A 16,576-nucleotide genomic window follows, 5' to 3' on the forward strand; every position below is an offset into this window, starting at 1 on the left:
TCTTGGGATATTAGTTGTGAATCGCTCTCTTAAGATCATGCCACAGTATCTCAATTGGGTTGAGGTCAGGACTCTCCACAAGGCGTATTTTCTTCTGTTGAAGTCATTCGGTTGTTGATTTACTTCTATGTTTTGGGTTGTTGTCCTGTTGCATCATCTATCCTCTGTTGAGCTTCAGTTGGCGGACAGACGGGCTTAAGTTTTCCTGCAAAATGTCTTGGTTAACTTGGGAATAAATTTTTCCATTGATGAAGGTAATCTGTCCAGACCCTGAGGCAGCAAAGCGGCCCCAAACCAGGATGCTCCCTCCATATGTCTCTGTCGGGATGAGATTTTGATGATTGTGTGCTGTGCCTTTTTTCTCCACACATAGTGCAGCAATGTTTTTTTTAACAGCAGTGGCTTCCTCTGTGGTGCTCTTCCATGAACTCCCTTCTTGTTTAATGTTGTTCTTATTGTAGATTTGTCACCAAAAAGATTTCTGTACGTCTTTAGCTGACATTTAGGAGTCTTCCTCACCTCACTGATAATTCTGTGCTGTGCTCTTGCAGTCATTTTTACAGGACGACCACGCCTAGGGAAAGTAGCAACAGGGCTGAACTTTCTCCATTTGTACATATGCAGTACTGACAATAAAACAACTTGACTTAATTTGAGTTGACTTGAGCAGGTTATTTTTATCCAGTTAAACGTGTTCAGGTAGCTGTGCACCTAAAAAGGCACGTGGCTCTTAAAGGGAATGGCAAGCGACACACTGGTTGGTTAATTTTATGTTATGCTCTAAACACACCCATAATCAATGGGCTTTTTGAGATGCCGAATGCATACTTTCCCCGTCATTATGATAGCAAAGACACACTACCATGCCATAAATCTAAACTAGAGCCTCTTATCTTGACCTTCACACTTCCTGTTAACCGGTATTTGTTTTTTTGTAAACTTCTCTTGCTTTTGGGCTGTTTTCATTTTCACAGTGCTCGGCAGCTGCTTAGAAAAACTCATAGCTGCTGTTTATGGGACAAGGTTAGAGGAGTGTGGGTGTTTAAAAAGCTTTGCAATTTGCATCACCTGGATTCCCTATGATTGCAATGATTGTGAACAATCAAAAGCAAAGTTCTTACAGCTCCTAGGATTCCCATACTTTTGCAAGGTATGCTTACCTTTCTCAACTCAAAACATTTCCAAACAAAAAAAGGAATACACAGATTTTGGTTAAAAGTGCAGAGTGTGTTCTTTGTGATGGCTTAACCCGTTCAGACCCTGCATCCATTGCAGTGGACAACATCTGTTTTCTTCTCAGTCAGCATCTTAGCCCCACCCACCCACTGCCTTATCTTGAGTCTTATTTTTATATAATTGCTGTTTTAATGGCTGCTGTTGAATCCAATATGCACCGACCTTTGTATTCTTTTTCTGCTCTAAGTCTGCTCTGTTCTGTTTGCTTGAACTCCTGATTGTGTACACTATTTTGTATTATTTGGCTGCTGATATTACTCAACTGAAGTAGTTATTCATTCAATCATTCCAGTAATCCTACTGTAGACTACTTTATATCTGCTCTAAAGATGATTCATGAAATTGATGCAGAACAATATAGCAAAATAGCAAGTTAAAATGTCATGGTATGGTGCAGCTTTACATTAGTATCTTATTTGCAAATTAAATGATATCATTTAATTTCCAGCTATTTACACATAATGCACAAGGTCCTACAAATTATTTCATTTGACAGCAATTTTAAATCTTCTTAATTCTACTAAGATGAGCTGGTGTTCAGTGGAGTAGCAGGCACAATATAATTAAAGGAAATCATGCAGTAATTTGTATATTTTCAATTTATTATTATTTATGTTTTTTATATTTTATTGAGTAGTTGAAATGGTTACATAACTGTGATTGAACAGTGCACTCATCCCAGTAAAAATGGGGTGGGAATTGGTTAATATTTAAGCGGATCAAAATCACTCAGTTCTTCAGTTCTGTTTAGTCACTCTCTCTGCAGCTGAGGAGACACTGGTAAGTTAATAACAGGATCAGTTTGAAAGAGATGTTTTTAATATATAATTTCTATTTATATAAACCTATAATTTCTGCATTTCTTATGTATTTGTGTATTTAATTTTCTAGAATTAAAAAAGAAGAATGAGAGTAAATAATTTTAAGACCTTTTTAACAGTATGCATATACTTGTCATTCAGCAAATTATGGCAACAATTATGTATTTTATTCAGCTTAACTGTCTGTATACATATGCAAGCACTGCTGTCATGCAATAAGCTGGTATCTTTAATTTTCACTTTATGACATATTTTGAATCTGGATTCTGTTAAAATATGAATTAACAGACATGCTGAACAATTAAATAATACAAATACACACATGTTTGGTGCAAACCAAACACCTGAATTTGAACACAAGAACTGTATATAAACTGTGAGGCATGGGAGTGGAAATATCATGGTTTGAGAGCTTTCTGTTCAGTAATTTAACCTGAAGAGGAGCTGGACTATGCCAGCCCAAAACGTTTCAGTAATTCCACCAAGATAAAGATAAATGATTTAAAAGAAACTGAGAATTAAAAAAAAAAAACTACAGGGAAATTACATTGCATTATACAGTATTTTACAAATATTTCTTAAAAGCCATCATCCTTTTTAATTGTATTACATTCATCTCTCAGTGTTATGTAAATTAAGCTCAAATGTCCAGAAGCATAAAAGTAATGCCTTTTTAATGTTTTAATCACTTTTCTTTTTTAGCTCTATCTTTAGCCAAACTTACATGAGAGCTCTGAATTCGATTACATAATCCAAAATTATTTTCTATGCAGGCTACAAAATGTGGGGAAGGCTGTACAGCTGTTTCCTGGTTTCTCTCCTGTTGATGGTGGTCTGGGCTGCCCCCCAGAAAGACCACGATCATTCAGAAGACCACCATCAACATCTCCACCATGGTAAGGATGAACCTCACCCCAGCCACGAAGGAGTAGATAATTTATGCCACAGACTCTCCCCCCACAACGCCGACTTCGCCTTCTCCCTCTACAAGAAGCTCTCCACCCACCCTGAAGCCAAAGGCAAGAACATCTTCTTCTCTCCACTGAGCATCTCCATGGCTCTGTCCATGCTGGCTCTGGGGGCTAAAGGTAACACCCACTCTCAGATCTTCAGCACCCTGGGCTACAGCACCCTCACTCCTGATCAGGTTAATGAAGGGTACGAGCACCTGCTCCACATGCTGGGACACAGTCAGGACGCCATGCAGCTGGAGGCAGGAAGTGCTGTGGCTGTCCGAGAAGGCTTTAAACCCGTTGACAAGTTTCTGAAAGATGTTCAGCATTTCTACCAAGGAGAGGCCTTCACTGTGGACTACTCCAAACCTGAAGTCGCTGTGCAAGAAATCAACAAGTACATCGCCAAAAAGACCAAGGACATGATCACTGACATGATCGAGACCCTGGACCAGCAGACTGTGATGATGCTCATCAACTACATCTATTTCAAAGGTACAGTAGCCATCATACCATATTCTGTCAGAAAGATCTTTCTTATATTCAGTAGATCTTTTTGTCATATGGTTTAAATTTTCTTCTATAAGGTAAATGGGAGGAACCTTTTGAAGCACACCTCACCCGTAAAGCCGACTTCAACGTAGATGAAAACACCAAGGTGTCTGTGGACATGATGAAGAGAACCGACCAATTTGACTTCTACCGTGACCAGGAAAACTCTACCTCCATCATCAGGGTGCCCTACACAGGCAACACCTCCATGATGATCATCCTTCCTGATAAAGGAAAGATGGAAGAGCTGGAGAAACAAATCAGCAGGGACCATTTCAAGAACTGGCGAGAAAAACTGTCTAAGAGGTAATCAACTTTACGTTGTCTTTATGGTTATTATTATGTTAACAAAATGTATTTCTCAAATATTAATTTCCTAATTGTTACTATATGAGAAGTCAGTAATTATAGAGAAAATTATTTGATAATAAAATTGCAAAATTATAGTAACAAGTTTTACTAACGTAAATGATACATGCTTCATTTTCAAGTCCTTATGAACTAAGATAGCATTTGTAGTGACAACACATTTATTGAGCATTAATTGAATGGTAAAATAAAGCAAACAACCTTTTTGTAGCTAATAAATGCATGCCAATTGTTGGTTTTTATTGAATAATAAATGTCAACTAGATTGCAGTTCCTACAGAAACTGCGAGTGTGATTGCAGTGCTGGCTGGTATCTGCTATGGTGTTGCTAAGGTGTTGCTATGGTATCCGGGGTGGTTGCTAAGGTGTTGCTAGGTGGTTGCTAGGGTGTTGCTAGGCGGTTGCTAAGGTGTTGCTATGGTATCCGGGGTGGTTGCTAAGGTGTTGCTAGGTGGTTGCTAGGTGGTTGCTAAGGTGTTGCTAGGCGGTTGCTAAGGTGTTGCTATGGTATCCGGGGTGGTTGCTAAGGTGTTGCTAGGTGGTTGCTAGGTGGTTGCTAGGGTGTTGCTAGGCGGTTGCTAAGGTGTTGCTAGGTGGTTGCTAGGTGGTTGCTAGGCGGTTGCTAAGGTGTTGCTATGGTATCCGGGGTAGTTGCTAAGCTGTTGCTAGGTGGTTGCTAGGTGGTTGCTAAGGTGTTGCTATGGTATCCGGGGTGGTTGCTAAGGTGTTGCTAGGTGGTTGCTAGGTGGTTGCTAAGGTGTTGCTAGCCGGTTGCTAAGGTGTTGCTATGGTATCCGGGGTGGTTGCTAAGGTGTTGCTAGGTGGTTGCTAGGGTGTTGCTAGGCGGTTGCTAAGGTGTTGCTATGGTATCTGGGGTGGTTGCTAAGGTGTTGCTAGGTGGTTGCTAGGTGGTTGCTAGGGTGTTGCTAGGCGGTTGCTAAGGTGTTGCTATGGTATCCGGGGTGGTTGCTAAGGTGTTGCTAGGTGGTTGCTAGGTGGTTGCTAGGGTGTTGCTAGGCAGTTGCTAAGGTGTTGCTATGGTATCCGTGGTGGTTGCTAAGGTGTTGCTAAGTGGTTGCTAGGTGGTTGCTAAGGTGTTGCTAGGCGGTTGCTAAGGTGTTGCTATGGTATCCGGGGTGGTTGCTAAGGTGTTGTTAGGTGGTTGCTAGGTGGTTGCTAGAGTGTTGCTAGGCGGTTGCTAAGGTGTTGCTATGGTATCCAGGGTGGTTGCTAAGGTGTTGCTAGGTGGTTGCTAGGTGGTTGCTAGGGTGTTGCTAGGCGGTTGCTAAGGTGTTGCTACGGTATCCGGGGTGGTTGCTAAGGTGTTGCTAGGTGGTTGCTAGGTGGTTGCTAGGGTGTTGCTAGGCGGTTGCTAAGGTGTTGCTATGGTATCCAGGGTGGTTGCTAAGGTGTTGCTAGGTGGTTGCTAGGTTGTTGCTAGGGTGTTGCTAGGCGGTTGCTAAGGTGTTGCTATGGTATCCGGGGTGGTTGCTAAGGTGTTGCTAGGTGGTTGCTAGGTGGTTGCTAAGGTGTTGCTAGGCGGTTGCTAAGGTGTTGCTATGGTATCCGGGGTGGTTGCTAAGGTGTTGCTAGGTGGTTGCTAGGTGGTTGCTAGGTGGTTGCTAGGCGGTTGCTAAGGTGTTGCTATGGTATCCGGGGTGGTTGCTAAGGTGTTGCTAAGTGGTTGCTATGCGGTTGCTAAGGTGTTGCTAGGCGGTTGCTAAGGTGTTGCTATGGTATCCGGGGAGGTTGCTAAGGTGTTGCTAGGTGGTTGCTAGGTGGTTGCTAAGGTGTTGCTAGGCGGTTGCTAAGGTGTTGCTATGGTATCCGGGGTGGTTGCTATGGTGTTTCTAGGTGGTTGCTAGGTGATGTATATGCATAAATTTGATTAAATGGTGTTTGCACGTTGCTACGCAACGTGCAAATACATCAATCAGCTATGCACGCTAGGTTGCTCTGGCCGTTCGGGGGTGTCCAAACTTTTGACCCGTGGCTCCATTACACACAGTACTGGGGGGCCGGGGTGTCCAAACTTTTGACCCGTGGCTCCATTACACACAGTACTGGGGGGCCGGGGTGTCCAAACTTTTGACCTAACGCTGATTTATCCCATAGCTGCTCCATTACACACAGTACTGGAGTTCTAGCTACCTGTCCTTCGATCTAGCTGCCGTCCTCCGATTGGCCCCATTCATTCCAATGGGGCCACTTCGTACGACATTCGTACGAAATCCGTACATCGTAACTTTTCGTAACGCATATTTTCGGAAAGAGCTCAATAAGTTCTACAGGTCCTCAATTGGTTTCATCTTCGTATTTCAAAAATTGCGACGTCCACGGGCGTGCAAAGTTCTGCCCATTCATTGTCAATGGGCAAAAAAACGCGTACTTACGAAGTTTTTACGAAAAACGTAAGTCCGATCGGAAAGCTGTATACAAGCCCACCATTCCCGATATGGACGCACGTTTTCTCTTTTGAACAAAGTCGATATTTCGAAAACTGCGGCACTAGTTAACCGGACAAAAAACAGGTGGAATAATAATAATAATAATAATAATAACTAGATTGCAGTTCCTACAGAAACTGCGAGTGTGATTGCAGTGCTGGCCGGGGTACCCAAACTTTTGACCCGTGGCTCCATTACACACAGTACTGGAGTTCTAGCTGCCGTCCTTCGATCTAGCTGCCATCCTCCGATGGCCCCATTCATTCCTATGGGGCCACTTCGTACGACAATCGTACGAAATTCGTATGTCGTAACGTTTCGTGACGCATATTTTCGGAAAGAGCTCAATAAGTTCTACAGGTCCTCAATTGGTTTCATCTTCGTATCTCAAAAATTGCGACGTCCACGTCCGTGCAAAATTCTGCCCATTCATTTTCAATGGGCAAAAAAGCGCACACTTACGAAGTTTTTACGAAAAACGTAAGTCCGATCGGAAAGCTGTATACAAGCCCACCATTCCCGATAAGGACGCACGTTTTGTCTTTTGAACGAAGTCGATATCTCGAAAACTGCGGCACTAGTTAACCGGACAAAAAACAGGTGGAATAATAATAATAATAATAAGAAGAATAAGACTTAAGAAGAACAATACTGTGATTGCATACTGCAATCACACTAACTAGATTGCAGTTCCTACAGAAACTGCGAGTGTGATTGCAGTGCTGGCTGGTATCTGCTATGGTGTTGCTAAGGTGTTGCTATGGTATCCGGGGTGGTTGCTAAGGTGTTGCTAGGTGGTTGCTAAGGTGTTGCTAGGCGGTTGCTAAGGTGTTGCTATGGTATCCGGGGTGGTTGCTAAGGTGTTGCTAGGTGGTTGCTAGGTGGTTGCTAGGGTGTTGCTAGGCGGTTGCTAAGGTGTTGCTATGGTATCCGGGGTGGTTGCTAAGGTGTTGCTAGGTGGTTGCTAGGTGGTTGCTAGGGTGTTGCTAGGCGGTTGCTAAGGTGTTGCTATGGTATCCGGGGTGGTTGCTAAGGTGTTGCTAGGTGGTTGCTAGGGTGTTGCTAGGCGGTTGCTAAGGTGTTGCTATGGTATCCGGGGTGGTTGCTAAGGTGTTGCTAGGTGGTTGCTAGGTGGTTGCTAGGGTGTTGCTAGGCGGTTGCTAAGGTGTTGCTATGGTATCCGGGGTGGTTGCTAAGGTGTTGCTAGGTGGTTGCTAGGTGGTTGCTAAGGTGTTGCTATGGTATCTGGGGTGGTTGCTAAGGTGTTGCTAGGTGGTTGCTAGGTGGTTGCTAAGGTGTTGCTATGGTATCTGGGGTGGTTGCTAAGGTGTTGCTAGGTGGTTGCTAGGTGGTTGCTAGGGTGTTGCTAGGCGGTTGCTAAGGTGTTGCTATGGTATCCGGGGTGGTTGCTAAGGTGTTGCTAGGTGGTTGCTAGGTGGTTGCTAGGGTGTTGCTAGGCGGTTGCTAAGGTGTTGCTATGGTATCCGGGGTGGTTGCTAAGGTGTTGCTAGTTGGTTGCTAGGTGGTTGCTAAGGTGTTGCTAGGCGGTTGCTAAGGTGTTGCTATGGTATCCGGGGTGGTTGCTAAGGTGTTGCTAGGTGGTTGCTAGGTGGTTGCTAAGGTGTTGCTAGGCGGTTGCTAAGGTGTTGCTATGGTATCCGGGGTGGTTGCTAGGGTGTTGCTAGGTGGTTGCTAGGTGGTTGCTAAGGTGTTGCTAGGCGGTTGCTAAGGTGTTGCTATGGTATCCGGGGTGGTTGCTAAGGTGTTGCTAGGTGGTTGCTAGGTGGTTGCTAGGGTGTTGCTAGGCGGTTGCTAAGGTGTTGCTATGGTATCCGGGGTGGTTGCTAAGGTGTTGCTAGGTGGTTGCTAGGTGGTTGCTAGGGTGTTGCTAGGTGGTTGCTAAGGTGTTGCTATGGTATCCGGGGTGGTTGCTAAGGTGTTGCTAGGTGGTTGCTAGGTGGTTGCTAAGGTGTTGCTAGGCAGTTGCTAAGGTGTTGCTATGGTATCCGGGGTGGTTGCTAAGGTGTTGCTAGGTGGTTGCTAGGTGGTTGCTAGGGTGTTGCTAGGTGGTTGCTAAGGTGTTGCTATGGTATCCGGGGTGGTTGCTAAGGTGTTGCTAGGTGGTTGCTAGGTGGTTGCTAAGGTGTTGCTAGGCGGTTGCTAAGGTGTTGCTATGGTATCCGGGGTGGTTGCTAAGGTGTTGCTAGGTGGTTGCTAGGTGGTTGCTAAGGTGTTGCTAGGCGGTTGCTAAGGTGTTGCTATGGTATCCAGGGTGGTTGCTAAGGTGTTGCTAGGTGTTTGCTAGGTGGTTGCTAAGGTGTTGCTAGGCGGTTGCTAAGGTGTTGCTATGGTATCCTGGGTGGTTGCTAAGGTGTTGCTAGGTGGTTGCTAGGTGATGTATATGCATAAATTAGATTAAATGGTGTTTGCACGTTGCTACGCAACGTGCAAATACATCAATCAGCTATGCACGCTAGGTTGCTTTGGCCGTTCGGGGGTGTCCAAACTTTTGACCCGTGGCTCCATTACACACAGTACTGGGGGGGCCGGGGTGTCCAAACTTTTGACCCGTGGCTCCATTACACGCAGTACTGGGGGGCCGGGGTGTCCAAACTTTTGACCTAATGCTGTTTTATCCCATAGCTGCTCCATACACTCACAGTACTGGAGTTCTAGCTACCTGTCCTTCGATCTAGCAGCCGTCCTCCGATTGGCCCCATTCATTCCAATGGGGCCACTTCGTACGACAATCGTACGAAATCCGTACGTCGTAACTTTTCGTAACGCATATTTTCGGAAAGAGCTCAATAAGTTCTACAGGTCCTCAATTGGTTTCATCTTCGTATTTCAAAAGTTGCGACGTCCACGGGCGTGCAAAGTTCTGGCCATTCATTTTCAATGGGCAAAAAAACGCGTACTTACGAAGTTTTTACGAAAAACGTAAGTCCGATCGGAAAGCTGTATACAAGCCCACCATTCCCGATAAGGACGCACGTTTTCTCTTTTGGACGAAGTCGATATTTCGAAAACTGCGGCACTAGTTAACCGGACAAAAAACAGGTGGAATAATAATAATAACTAGATTGCAGTTCCTACAGAAACTGCGAGTGTGATTGCAGTGCTGGCTGGTATCTGCTATGGTGTTGCTAAGGTGTTGCTATGGTATCCGGGGTGGTTGCTAAGGTGTTGCTAGGTGGTTGCTAGGGTGTTGCTAGGCGGTTGCTAAGGTGTTGCTATGGTATCAGGGGTGGTTGCTAAGGTGTTGCTAGGTGGTTGCTAGGTGGTTGCTAAGGTGTTGCTAGGCGGTTGCTAAGGTGTTGCTATGGTATCCGCTGTGGTTGCTAAGGTGTTGCTAGGTGGTTGCTAGGTGGTTGCTAGGGTGTTGCTAGGCGGTTGCTAAGGTGTTGCTAGGTGGTTGCTAGGTGGTTGCTAGGGTGTTGCTAGGCGGTTGCTAAGGTGTTGCTATGGTATCCGGGGTAGTTGCTAAGCTGTTGCTAGGTGGTTGCTAGGTGGTTGCTAGGGTGTTGCTAGGCGGTTGCTAAGGTGTTGCTATGGTATCCGGGGTGGTTGCTAAGGTGTTGCTAGGTGGTTGCTAGGTGGTTGCTAAGGTGTTGCTAGCCGGTTGCTAAGGTGTTGCTATGGTATCCGGGGTGGTTGCTAAGGTGTTGCTAGGTGGTTGCTAGGGTGTTGCTAGGCAGTTGCTAAGGTGTTGCTATGGTATCTGGGGTGGTTGCTAAGGTGTTGCTAGGTGGTTGCTAGGTGGTTGCTAGGGTGTTGCTAGGCGGTTGCTAAGGTGTTGCTATGGTATCCGGGGTGGTTGCTAAGGTGTTGCTAGGTGGTTGCTAGGTGGTTGCTAGGGTGTTGCTAGGCGGTTGCTAAGGTGTTGCTATGGTATCCGTGGTGGTTGCTAAGGTGTTGCTAAGTGGTTGCTAGGTGGTTGCTAAGGTGTTGCTAGGCGGTTGCTAAGGTGTTGCTATGGTATCCGGGGTGGTTGCTAAGGTGTTGCTAGGTGGTTGCTAGGTGGTTGCTAGAGTGTTGCTAGGCGGTTGCTAAGGTGTTGCTATGGTATCCAGGGTGGTTGCTAGGTGGTTGCTAGGTGGTTGCTAGGTGGTTGCTAGGGTGTTGCTAGGCGGTTGCTAAGGTGTTGCTACGGTATCCGGGGTGGTTGCTAAGGTGTTGCTAGGTGGTTGCTAGGTGGTTGCTAGGGTGTTGCTAGGCGGTTGCTAAGGTGTTGCTATGGTATCCAGGGTGGTTGCTAACGTGTTGCTAGGTGGTTGCTAGGTTGTTGCTAGGGTGTTGCTAGGCGGTTGCTAAGGTGTTGCTATGGTATCCGGGGTGGTTGCTAAGGTGTTGCTAGGTGGTTGCTAGGTGGTTGCTAAGGTGTTGCTAGGCGGTTGCTAAGGTGTTGCTATGGTATCCGGGGTGGTTGCTAAGGTGTTGCTAGGTGGTTGCTAGGTGGTTGCTAGGTGGTTGCTAGGCGGTTGCTAAGGTGTTGCTATGGTATCCGGGGTGGTTGCTAAGGTGTTGCTAAGTGGTTGCTATGCGGTTGCTAAGGTGTTGCTAGGCGGTTGCTAAGGTGTTGCTATGGTATCCGGGGAGGTTGCTAAGGTGTTGCTAGGTGGTTGCTAGGTGGTTGCTAAGGTGTTGCATGGCGGTTGCTAAGGTGTTGCTATGGTATCTGTGGTGGTTGCTATGGTGTTGCTAAGTGGTTGGTAGGTCACTCCTAAGCAGTTGCTAGGTGGTTGCTAAGGTGTTGCTATGGTATCCGGGGTGGTTGCTATGGTGTTTCTAGGTGGTTGCTAGGTGATGTATATGCATAAATTTGATTAAATGGTGTTTGCACGTTGCTACGCAACGTGCAAATACATCAATCAGCTATGCACGCTAGGTTGCTCTGGCCGTTCGGGGGTGTCCAAACTTTTGACCCGTGGCTCCATTGCACACAGTACTGGGGGGCCGGGGTGTCCAAACTTTTGACCCATGGCTCCATTACACACAGTACTGGGGGGGGCCGGGGTGTCCAAACTTTTGACCTAACGCTGATTTATCCCATAGCTGCTCCATACACTCACAGTACTGGAGTTCTAGCTACCTGTCCTTCGATCTAGCTGCCGTCCTCCGATTGGCCCCATTCATTCCAATGGGGCCACTTCGTACGACATTCGTACGAAATCCGTACGTCGTAACTTTTCGTAACGCATATTTTCGGAAAGAGCTCAATAAGTTCTACAGGTCCTCAATTGGTTTCATCTTAGTATTTAAAAAATTGCGACGTCCACGGGCGTGCAAAGTTCTGCCCATTCATTTTCAATGGGCAAAAAAACGCGTACTTACGAAGTTTTTACGAAAAACGTAAGTCCGATCGGAAAGCTGTATACAAGCCCACCATTCCCGATATGGACGAACGTTTTCTCTTTTGAACGAAGTCGATATTTCGAAAACTGCGGCACTAGTTAACCGGACAAAAAACAGGTGGAATAATAATAATAATAATAAGAAGAAGAAGAAGAAGAATAAGACTTAAGAAGATCAATACTGTGATTGCATTACTGCAATCACACTAATAAGAAGAAGAAGAAGAAGAATAAGACTTAAGAAGATCAATACTGTGATTGCATTACTGCAATCACACTAATAATACAATACAATAAAGATAACAAGTACCGTATTTTTCACACTGTAAGGCACACTTAAAATACTTACATTTTTCCCAAAATCCTCAGTGCGCCTTATAATCCAGTGTGCTTTATGTATGAATTTTACCAGTCAGGTTGTAAGGAGCAGTAAAGCCATTCTGCTGAAAGACAGAGTTATACATGAGTTTCAGTTTAGTTCTCCAGCACAGAGAGAGCAGTATTAGCATTAGCCGCTAACTGCTATTTCCTCGTTTAGAGGGGAGTATTTTCAGTCTATAGCCTGCTGCTAACCCCTGCTAGCACTCACTGCTGTAGCTGCTAATGCTAGTACCCCAGCCTAGTGCTGGAAAAATGTGTGAATCTAGGCTTACTGTAAATAAACGAAAGAGCAATACTCTCTCAAATAACCAATTTCAGGAGAGAAATCTGTGAAAAAAATGGTTTCACTTTAAAAGAAATATTTTTTTGTTTATTTAGCTTAGCTTTACTTAACTTAGTTAGCTATCCCCCACCACCACTCAGCAGCGAGACCTGCTGAATTAGAAGTTCCTTACAGTGTCTCATAAAATGCGCCTTAATAATCCAGTGCGTCTTATGTATAAAAATAGACCAGAGAATTGACGTTCATTGATAGTGCACTTTATAATACAGAGAGCTTTATAGTGTGAAAAATACGGTAGTACCTAAAATGCAGATGTTCTAATTATAATTAACAAGTAATAATAAATAAGAAGATGTAACTGGAGTCTAATGAAATATATAATTAAATATGAACTATGTAAATTTATCTATTGGATAAATAACCACAGTTATATCACAGTTAATACCACTCCACTTTTACTAATCTGAAATATATCTTTTTTTGTTTTCAGTTCTGTGAGTCTGAGTATGCCCAGGTTCTCAATCTCTGCCTTCATCAGTCTTCACCAGACTTTGCAGGAAATGGGAATTACTGATGCATTTTCAGAAGACGCTGACTTGTCTGGACTCAGTGAGAACAGCAAACTGAAGATTTCCAAGGTATGTGGAGAAATGTGCAGTCTTACTGCATCTGCAGTGATATATGTGGTCATAACTGGGCAACATAACACACCTATCAGTTTCAAAACTTCTGTTCACATAAAAATGGGTGGGTTCAGACAAACAGCTGCTGTTGTTACAGGTCTTAGGCATGAGAACCGTAAGCAGATAATACACTCGAAAAACAGGTTTAAAAGGATAAAACAGAAACCATAGCTTGTTTTAATTAAACTTTTTTTTTATCACTTTTTATCAATTAATCGTTAGTTCAGAATGATTTTGGTGCATTTACAGCACAGAACTCACCTGACAAACAGGTATAAAATGATGAAACAGAAACCATGGCTTACTTTTACAAATCAAAATTGAGGCTATAACATTTAGTTACAACACAGTCAGCACTACACTGCCATCTACTGGACGCAGCAGAGATCAGCCTTAGAAATTAAGCACATTTAAAACAAGCGTAACACGGCAGATTAGAATAAATATACATATATATATATATATATATATATATATATATATATATATATATATATATATATATATATATATATATATATATATATATATATAAATGCTGGTAAATGAAACGTGAAATGTTTTTGTCACATATTTGTCAAAGAGCTTAAGGTGTTTAAGGTAGACCTTACAGTAAAAAAAAAAAAATGTATTTGTTGATTAAAAAAATACCAAAGCCTAAATCAACTTGGTGAAGCTGTCAGGACAACACTTACAAGACCTGAGCAGGGCTCTAGACTAACTGGTTGCAGCGGTGCACCTAACTGACATGTTTTCGACTGCATTTCCTTAAACACTGCAGTTTTACAGGTTGACTTTATTTTAGCACTGTCCATCTAGGCAATATTGAATATTGATCTAGTCAGCATAAAGTTCTTAATTTGAAGCACAATACCAGAAGAAAGGTAATAAAATAAAATGTAAAAGTGCAAGTGTTTTAAGGACTTCAAACATATAATATCTTATGGATTATCCTTCATGACCCAAGATCAATTTTATAAAGTTTGATGCACCTTTATTCACTTAAATTACAAAGATTTTTAGAAAAAAGTCACACATACCAGCGGTTACTCAAATAAGATTTAAAGATTAACTACACATTTTCATATTAATTTAAATTAATATAATAATTCATATTAATTTAAAATGCTTAAAATGTTAATATTAATTTAAAATGCATAAAATTAGATGCAATTATTAATTATTATATATTATTATATATTTGACCGTATTTTGATCAAAAATTTAATTAGTAAAGTCAAAATAAAATAGATTTTCTTTATTGTTCTTGGTTTACAAGTGTAAGTCTACAAACTGATCTGATGACTTTTATTATGACATTTAGCGGATAGTGGATTTACTGGCTAACTGTATTTCCGAGCTGAATAAATCACTGTTTTCTTACTTAATTATGTTGAAAACACGCCTTGGTTGGATTCTGAGTGACGTTAAAAATATAATTATATTACAGTGGGGTTCTGCTATTTACTCACTCTGATTGGTTTAGACAGGGATATGAGCCTTGAACCACACGGAGATGGCTGGTCGGTCTGGGGTGACCAGAAAAAATAAAGTTGCACTATTGAGAAATTAGCCCTGCTGTGCAGTGTTGTGAAGCCCATCATTTGCATGGAACCACATGATTCTTTAACTTGACTGTGTCTCTCAGCTTGTGAATAAATGCATGTGTAAAATGTGTCCTTGAGAGCTTGATCAAAGTGTAAACTGTATGTTGTCTTCACATAGGGTGCTATGGGGTTGAGAACTACTCCACACTAATCTATAATTAAAAATGTAATTTTGATCACACCACCGCGTGTGTTAATCTACCAATCAAAGAAACTGATATTGTGAGCATGTGTCTTCAACTCACACTTCTGTATGATGATTTCCTCACAGGTCCTCCATAAGGCGGTGCTTAAAGTAAATGAGGAAGGCACTGAAGCAGCTGCTGCCACCGCTGTAGAGATCGTGTTGACATCATTTCAAATCTCTGAAATCATGGTTCTCAACAGACCATTCCTGGTGTTTATTTTGGATTCCAGCACCAGGAGCATCCTCTTCATGGGCAAGATCAACAACCCCACTGAGTAAAAGCTGCTGAATATACATCAAATGTTACGTATCAGGCAGATGTAAAAATGTTGCATCCATTATAAGGCTGTTTCTCTTTTGTTGGCATATTAAATCAATAAATAAACTAACTCTAAAATGCAATTTAACAACTTATTATTTGCTTAATAATAACCAAAAGGCTGCCAGTATTACCTGTCAGAACTGTTGTATCTTTAGGTAAACCATTTAAAAGCTTGGAATCACCAGATTTATAAATGAACCCACTGTGGTCTACAGAGCAAATCGCTCTGCTCCAGTGTTTCTACTGAAAGCTTTGCATCCAATCATGAGCCAGCATGTGACTCACAGCCAGAGTTACAAGCCTATAAATTAGGGCTACTTCCTCTAACTCTTACCCTAGCTGTATAACTGGGTGGATTTGTGTAACTGTCATTTAATCATCACAATTGTTGTAATTGAGTAAAAATCGATTTGATTAATCGAGTAATCAGATAAAACATATTTGCTTGTCTAAAAAGCAATAAAAAATTACACAAGAGAAAACAAGAAATTTTGCTTAATAATGAATGGCCAATTGGTTTAAATGTGTAATTCATAACATACATTTGCACATTGCAGACACAAATAGAAATAAATTAAACACAAAATCTTAGCTTCTCAACAGCAGAGACGTTGCCAGATCTGCCAGTGTTGGGTAAACCTGCTGCATTCTTTTCCCACCAAGTCAGTGGATTCTGCTTCTTGGGCAGGGGACGATTTCTGAGCTGTTTTCATTTTCACAGTGCTCGGCAGCTGCTTAGAAAAACTCATAGCTGCTGTTTATGGGACAAGGTTAGAGGAGTCTGGGTGTTTAAAAAGCTTTGCAATTTGCATCACCTGGATTCCCTATGATTGCAATGATTGTGAACAATCAAAAGCAAAGTTCTTACAGCTCCTAGGATTCCCATACTTTTGCAAGGTATGCTTTCCTTTCTCAACTCAAAACATTTCCAAACAAAAAAGGAATACACAGATATTGCTTAAAAGTGCAGAGTGTTTTTTTGAAAAGGCTTAACCCTTTCAGACCCTGCATCCATTGCAGTGGACAACATCTGTTTTCTTCTTTCTTGTGCATTCTTGCATTTAACACAGATTGAGGCAACATAATTGACAATTATCAGCCAATCAAGCAGCAGCTTAGCCCCACCCACTCCATTGGTCAAAATAAAAAATAATTGTTTTTTTTACTGCTTAGAGATGATTTGTGAAATCAAACAGTTATATAAAAACACAAATAACAATGCTAAACAAATGAATACACATTTTGGAGTGCATTACAGATAGAAAACAACATTCTTCTTATATTTTTTTTATCACTGGAACATAACTCAGGTCTAAAAGGGTTTAAAACGTATTACTCATTCTGACTGCAATATGATTCCTGGAGCAAGAATATTAATTCT

General features: G+C 42.5%; 1 protein-coding gene across 1 annotated transcript; it reads left to right on the forward strand.

Moving 5' to 3' along the window:
* The first annotated feature begins 1,939 nt into the window (after positions 1 to 1,939).
* LOC111188773 (alpha-1-antitrypsin homolog) lies at positions 1,940 to 15,275 on the forward strand. Its single transcript, XM_022662560.2, has 5 exons — positions 1,940 to 2,016; positions 2,831 to 3,505; positions 3,598 to 3,868; positions 12,887 to 13,034; positions 14,958 to 15,275. Exons 2-5 carry the CDS (start codon positions 2,839 to 2,841, stop codon positions 15,150 to 15,152), a joined length of 1,281 nt encoding a protein of 426 aa, XP_022518281.2. The 5' UTR covers positions 1,940 to 2,016; positions 2,831 to 2,838; the 3' UTR covers positions 15,153 to 15,275.
* The last annotated feature ends 1,301 nt before the right edge of the window (positions 15,276 to 16,576 follow it).

Source organism: Astyanax mexicanus, chromosome 1 (assembly GCF_023375975.1).
Source record: "Astyanax mexicanus isolate ESR-SI-001 chromosome 1, AstMex3_surface, whole genome shotgun sequence".
Lineage (NCBI taxonomy): Eukaryota > Metazoa > Chordata > Actinopteri > Characiformes > Acestrorhamphidae > Astyanax > Astyanax mexicanus.

Coding starts and splice junctions, on each gene's coding strand:
- LOC111188773 (XM_022662560.2), top strand. CDS start 2,839: ATGTGGGGAAGGCTGTACAGCTGTTTCCTGGTTTCTCTCCTGTTGATG. Junction 3,869..12,886: donor CGAGAAAAACTGTCTAAGAG/GTAATCAACTTT, acceptor TTTTGTTTTCAG/TTCTGTGAGTCTGAGTATGC. Junction 13,035..14,957: donor GCAAACTGAAGATTTCCAAG/GTATGTGGAGAA, acceptor ATTTCCTCACAG/GTCCTCCATAAGGCGGTGCT.